This window comes from Solanum stenotomum, unplaced genomic scaffold (genome assembly GCF_019186545.1).
Source record: "Solanum stenotomum isolate F172 unplaced genomic scaffold, ASM1918654v1 scaffold29233, whole genome shotgun sequence".
NCBI classification, from domain to species: Eukaryota; Viridiplantae; Streptophyta; class Magnoliopsida; order Solanales; family Solanaceae; genus Solanum; species Solanum stenotomum.
In genome coordinates this window covers 534-7,682 of record NW_026030373.1, presented here as the reverse complement: position 1 = coordinate 7,682, position 7,149 = coordinate 534, and the positions used below count along the sequence as shown (strand labels likewise).

Genomic DNA, 7,149 nt, shown 5'->3' with positions numbered 1-7,149 from the left:
TTTTCTATGTGGAACTGATTGTGAGTTTTTTCTCTTTTTACTTATTTGCTTCTAAATTATGAAATTATCTCTTTTTTTTAATAATTTATTTAATTAGAAGTCTCCGTTATTGATTATTGATGTTCAAAAAATTACACTTTAAATTTGGCATCCAAAGACTAAAAATCTATTCTTTATGCAAAAATTGTAAAGAAATATAAAGAGGATAATATATGATGTTAGCAAGTTTTTGCCCTTATAATCCTAAATGTTGTTAAGCTCATTAGTCCATATTTAGTACACTTTTTGTAGTGTAAGTCTTAATAATATATTGAATAACTTACTATTACTGAACTGTCCTTAATCTAGTCTGGAACAATAATTAATATTGAAATCATAATCTTCAATTATCTTTAAATTTTCCGAAGAGACGTCTTTTTTATTAGATCATATTCTAAGGGTGAGTTTGGTAGAAAGGAAAATGTTTCTAGAAAATGTCTTTTTGAAAAATAAGTGGATTTTAAATTTATTTTCTCATGTTTAGTTGGTGAGTAGAAATATTTTTTAATGTTTGGTTGGTGAATGAAAAATATTTTTTAGAAAATATCTTTTGTTTTTGGCTGCCTTTAGAAAAATAATTTCTGACCCGTGACGTAAAAAATGAAATTTTAAAATTTTAAATTATTTTTCAAAAATATTTTTTTTGAAAAAATTTTGATGGGGTGGGGATGGTTTGGGTAGGGGTAAGGGTAAGGGTAAGGGTAAGGTGACATAAAAATTGAAAAATTTTAAATTAGGAAAATTTTTAATTTTTAATTTTTTTTTTGGATGAGGAGGGCCGGGTATGGGGTATGGGATAGGCTAAGAAAAAATTATTGAAGGATAAAGTAGAGTTTTAGAAAATGTTTTCCTTAATTTTTGAAGGAAATTGTGTTCCTTATATGTGAGAAAAATGAGTTGATTTGAAAAATATTTTCCAAAACATTTAAGTCAACAAAACATGGGGAGATTGAAAAACATTTTTTCCTTAATACCAAACACACCCTAAATAAGTGAAGATTTGAGTTAATATCATTTATATTGGGAGGAAACGAGGAAAATAGAAAAGAGAAGGACATGTGAGAATTTGTATCATTTATATTGAGAGGGAAAAAGGAAAATAAAAACGGCACACAATTGAACCCTTTTAACTTCCCTAAAAACAAAACCTTCAAACTGGCCACGGGACCAACACATTCATCAGGAAATTTGTTCACGGGGTGTTGAACATTTAATATAGCCATATTTTGAAGAAATTACTACATATATAAACAATTTTAGGTCGAATTTAATAGATGCTCAAGCACTCGAAAAATATGATTATTAGAAAAAAAAGTTATACGTAATTAATGGGTAGTATTATTCGGAACCTTCTGTTCGATCAAGTTGATGACTTAAGTCAAACTTTAAAAATACGTGTGAATATATATAATAAAGTTTGTATGTGTTCTCATTTCAAATTTGTTTATATTGATAATAACCTAACCATCTTGCACACATCTCTATCATTCATAGACTTAAGTAATGTTGTAAAATCATTCATAGACTTAAAGTAATGTTCTAAAAACATTTGAGATCAACGTTAAAATTTTTATGACCTAATAATTTCAATTTTTCGTAAAATGTCAAAATTATTTTCATGTGTGTTCAAATCTATTTTATGAGGTATTAAACGTAAATTTGATGCTCAATATTATAACAGTCTCTTAAACACTAGATGATATTACTTATACTATATGATTTTTGATTANTTTATTCCTAAATCAAGTTCTCTGTAATTCACATAGGCTATTAATTTTCATGAGAACATAGATGCATATTTAGTCATGTACTTGTAGAGTTTCTTGATCCAATCTAAATGTGGCGGGGGGCCAATTCTTGATTCCAGATAGTTACGTACGTATTGTATCATAAAAATATTGATCCTTTTTCTGTGTGGGGAATTAAAGGGGTTTCTGATTCCGATATTTTAGTCATCATTCCTCCATGCGGATTATATTCCATATCATCAATGGTTTTGCCATAGGCCTTTAAGTCCTGTTTTTGGTATTAGCTTTTTTACAAAGTCTGATTTCGCTTTAATTTGAAGTAATCCTTGAATAGTGATTTCCCCTGGAGGCAACTTGTACAATATCTTTGTTCCAGTGTTTTCGGGACAGTAACAGTTGATGGAACTGTGACTACTTTCATTATCCTAGAAACAAGAGTCTTCCCCCATCCATTGTCGATCTATCGCAAGTATGGTTCCATTTGCATTGATTATTATACGAGCATCCATCACTCTCTTGGGAAAACACATTTAAATTTAAAAAAATTACTTCATTCAACTATTACATGAAATTTTAATTTAATCGGAATGAAATAAATTTTTATTTTTTTAAATTTGCAGGAAGTCGTTCATTTTACTGCGCCTTGCAAGGCGCATAACATTCCACGCCTTGCGACGGCCACCCTAATTTGGACGATGTTAATTCAACCGTTACCTTTTGGTTCTAAAATCAACTTAATTTGTTTTCCTTTCAGAATTTTTAGCAAATTATTTTACCTTTTCGGCTCTGGACTCTCTTTTAGTAGACTAAGCTATGAATATTCATGACGATATGAATGTCAAGGCTCTTTCTTTCAGTGCTATATGGCCGATCGAATCATTTTGATGCATAATCTACTTGCTTGCAGAAAGGAGATAATGAATGGACTACATGGAAAATATGACCAGGGTCAGGAAAATCCACCTCTTGACCAAGAGTGGATCCGTCCATGCTTAGGGCTACCAAGGAGATTCGAACTCAAAACCTCTTGATTAAGGATGAATTAAGAAGTACTTACTACTCCATCACAATCTTATTAGTAGCTCGATCAGAGTTAATGGATAACTTATAGTACCATTTTTTTTAATTCGTATAATATTGTGTGACAGTTAATAGTTGAATAATATCCTACTTTAAAATTGAGTTTTTAAATTTTTCTTCTCTTCCACACGCTTAAAAGAGAGTGTATTCACGCTCTTTGTCATTTTAGTGTCTAGAAGGGTCGAGGCAATTAAATTACCAAGTTTTGGGGGATAATTAGGCTAGTATAAAATTTAAGTGCGCATCGAATAAAACTTATCAAATTTAAAGAGATTTTAATTTATTCAACCTAATTACTAAAATAACATATTATATTTAATTAAGCCTACCAGGACAAGTGATGTGTGGCCAGGCTAGTGTCTAGTGATGTAATAAATTAACTAATCTGAAAGAGATTTTAATTTATTCAACCTAATTATAAAAATAACATATTATATTTAATTAAGCCTACCAGGACAAGTGATGTGTGGCCAGACTAGTGTCTAGTGATGTAATAAATTAACTAATCTGATGATGTCTTATTCGTTTAATTGAGATTTGAGAGCAAAAGGCTAAAATAAAAATATGCTAAATTTGGCAACAAGAATCGAAATATGCGCATCAAACCTTTAAATATTATACTTAATCAACACCAATAATTAAAAAAAAAAAGAAGAGTAGACGTGCCAACAAAGAAGGACTATACAACTTGTCTAATATATTAGTACTCCTTCTGTTCTTTTTTAATTGTCACAGCTTTTTTTAGAGTCAAATGATTAACATTTTACGATGTATTTTTCATCAAATTACAATTTAAAATACTTTTTGTATAGTTTATAAATACATATTTTTTTAGTTTAAAAGATCGAATTAATGTAATCTAATTTAACTTTGAAAATTAATCAAATTGACTTTCGAAAAACGTAATATGACAACTATTTTTCTAAAATATGATTAATTTATTTTTTCATAGACAGACAACTTTTCCTAGTCTATAAATTTTGTCATAGAGTTTATGTGAATTTTGACTACATTTTTCATATGGAAAATAAACTTGTGTCAAGCTGGTGGAAAAATGTGCAATCTTTGCCTGAGAGTTACAAGTTCCCATTAGATCAAAGACCTATTGTTCCTTTAAAAGATAGCAGTCCAATTATAGACTTAACTACTCATGAAAATGGAGGATATGGCCAACCTGCAATACTTGAGCAAATAATTAAAGCCAGTCAGGATTTTGGCTATTTTCAGGTTTTCTAATTTCTCCTCCTTTCGAGTTTAATTTTTATACACTAACAGTTTAACAAAGCTATCAGGTTTACAAGTTAGTAATCGTCCACTATAAGTAACTTGAAAAATATATAAGACATGTTACCTGTTGTAATATAATTGGTTACATTGAAAATAATTAAAGCGAGGTAGAATTTTGGGTATTTTCAGGTTTTCTTTCCCCTCTTATTCATGTTTTTTTTTCCGGAGTTTAATTTCTATAAATTGACATTATCAAAAAAAAATGTTTTACATCATGATTTTGGACATATTTGTCTTTTTTTTAATTGTCCCACTTATTTGTGTTACTTCTATACACGGACACTATAAAAAGTTTTTTTTTATATGTAATCATTCACATTTAGTAACTCGAAAAATAAGACATGTTACATGTTATTTATAACTGGTTAAATTGCAAATAATTAAATCCAATTGAGGATTATATTTTGGGTCTTTTCATGTTTCTTTCCACTCTTCTTTGTTTGTTTAATTTCCTTCTAAAAATTTGATAATGGAAAAAGAACTTTTACACTATCATATCTAATAAAATAACACATGTTACCTATTATAACGGGTTAAATTATACTGATATAGTATATATTTGTTGATTTTATGAAAAATAGGTGATCAACCATGGGATTTCAGAAATATTATTGGAAGAGACTATAGGCGTATTGAAAGAATTTTTTAACATGCCAGCAGAAGAGAAAGCAAAGTACTGCACAGGTGACCCAAATAGCAAATGCAAACTCTACACAAGCAGTTATAATTATCAAAATGAAGATAAACATTGTTGGAGGGATACTTTAGCACATCATTGTCATCCTCTCCAAGATTACTTGCCTTTTTGGCCAGAAAAACCAACTCATTATCGGTATTTCCTTCTATCTAAATGATTGAGAGTGTGAGTTTTCTATCTGAAACATCACCCAATGATTAGCGAAACACACCTAGACGTTAATTATATTGACTAGACAAAATGTTTGTCTAGAAATGACCACCTAGCATATATAACGACTCTATTTGTTGACACATTAATTTTTTAAATATATTTTTGATTGACCTTTTTGAAATCCTAAACTCTTTCTTTTCAAATCGGAGATACATATACATATCGATGTCACGGTATAGACGAGACCACGGCTAAAAAGGTGGAGAAGAAGATAGTAGATATCACGGTTGGAATAAATTAATTTATATGGTAATAGTTTTAACCTTTAACCTTATTATTTAACCTAATATTAATGTATTTGCATTTGCCATGGTGAAATGATTTTACCACATGGAGTGGTACGTGGCAAAAAATTTAACTAAACGAGAGAGTCTACACACATGATCATCAGGTCTGTTTCGCAAACTATTGGGTGATAATTTAGGTATGAAATTGAATAGTTCAAAGTAGCAATAACGTAGATGTTACTTTTTCCCATTATTATATTTAAATTTGTTTCCTAATTACAAATTTCAGAGAAGTTATTAGTGCATATTCAATTGAAACAAGGAAGCTAATCACAAAGATTTTAGATGTGATTAGTGAAGGATTAGGACTTGAAAAGGGGTATTTTGGAGGTGAATTAAGCAAAGTTCAAATGCTATCAGCTAACTATTATCCTCCATGTCCTGACCCAAATTTGGCACTTGGAATGCATAGCCATTGTGACCCAAATTTGCTCACAATTTTGCTTCAAGACAGTCATGTTTATGGCTTACAAATCTTCAAGGATGGAAAATGGATTGCTGTTGAACCTATTCCTAATGCATTTGTGGTGATCATTGGTTGCCAATTACAGGTAAATGTTCATGTTATATACGTTGGTATCGTTAGCTTTAAATTTATTGTTACTGTCGATAACTTGTCTTATTTTCCAGATTATCAGTAACGATAGGCTAAAAAGTGTGGTTCATCGAGCAGTGACAAATTCAAAAGAAACTCGAATTTGTGTGGGTAATTTTGTGATTCCTTCTTCAGATTGTCACATTGAACCTGCAAGTGATTTGGTTAAAAATACAACAAATATTCCAGCGTATAAACCTTATCAGTACAAAGAGTTCTTGCACACCTATGCAATAAACCATGGAGATTTTGAAGCTGTACTTCAGTCTTACAAGCTCTAATTTATAAGCTTAATTATGTATGTGTCATGTGTGTGACTATATATATCGTTTGCAATAAAATATATTTCTACACAATGTATATGTTACTCTTGCTTATATATGATTACTACTAGCTAGTTTCTGGGTACACGCGTCGCGCGTGTAGCCAAGTGTACCTATTACTACTAACATGAGTTGTGATGCACTGGTGAGAGTGCTTCACCCTTAACCAAAGGTCTCGGGTTCGAGCCATGGGTATGGAGAAAATCTTGTTGAGAGCACCACCCCTGAATGGGCCCTGTAGAGCGCGATCCAGATTTAGTCGGAGCTCCAATGTGGGCTCCAGACACCGGATGGGAAACAAAAAAAAAAAGTGTACCTATTACAATAAATTTATAGTATATGACAATCGTGCTCTACATAAGTCGTTAGACATCTTACCACCGGCTGAGTTGACAGCGTCAAATTTGAATTTCTAGATACCTCCTCCGGTGAATCCAGTGACATCGACACCATTGTTTCCTCTCCGACCTCATCTTTGAACTCTAAGATTAAACACACAGAAATCCTAAGATATTAATTAGGGCGCAAGACAGAGAGAGAAGAGGAGAATGAATAGCATGAACAAAGTGAGCGTTTGGAGAAATTTGTAAAAAGTTTGCAATTTTATTGGAAAAAATGTGCAGGAAAAGAAAAAAAATACATGCATTGATTTATTATAGGATTTTTATTTTGAGGGTTTCGGCGGTGATGACCTCCGCAAATTGCATAGAAATTGGAGGGGTTACTCAACCCTCCACAATTTGACGTAATTAGCAGGGGTTATATTACCCTCCTCAATTTAAGGTTTTTTCTCTAGTGTCTTTTTGCAGATATTTGCTCTAGTAGATGAAATGGTTACCAACACGGTTTTGATAGAGCGGCAAAAGGTCATCTCCTCTAT

The 7,149-nt window shown here is 31.2% G+C and overlaps 1 protein-coding gene across 1 annotated transcript; it reads left to right on the top strand.

Moving 5' to 3' along the window:
- The first annotated feature begins 3,887 nt into the window (after window positions 1–3,887).
- LOC125851734 (hyoscyamine 6-dioxygenase-like) lies at window positions 3,888–6,313 on the top strand. The gene is made up of 4 exons (XM_049531483.1): window positions 3,888–4,094; window positions 4,736–4,986; window positions 5,581–5,902; window positions 5,982–6,313. Exons 1-4 carry the CDS (start codon window positions 3,888–3,890, stop codon window positions 6,225–6,227), a joined length of 1,026 nt encoding a protein of 341 aa, XP_049387440.1. The 3' UTR covers window positions 6,228–6,313.
- The last annotated feature ends 836 nt before the right edge of the window (window positions 6,314–7,149 follow it).

Coding starts and splice junctions, on each gene's coding strand:
- LOC125851734 (XM_049531483.1), top strand. CDS start 3,888: ATGGAAAATAAACTTGTGTCAAGCTGGTGGAAAAATGTGCAATCTTTG. Junction 4,095..4,735: donor AGGATTTTGGCTATTTTCAG/GTTTTCTAATTT, acceptor TATGAAAAATAG/GTGATCAACCATGGGATTTC. Junction 4,987..5,580: donor GAAAAACCAACTCATTATCG/GTATTTCCTTCT, acceptor TACAAATTTCAG/AGAAGTTATTAGTGCATATT.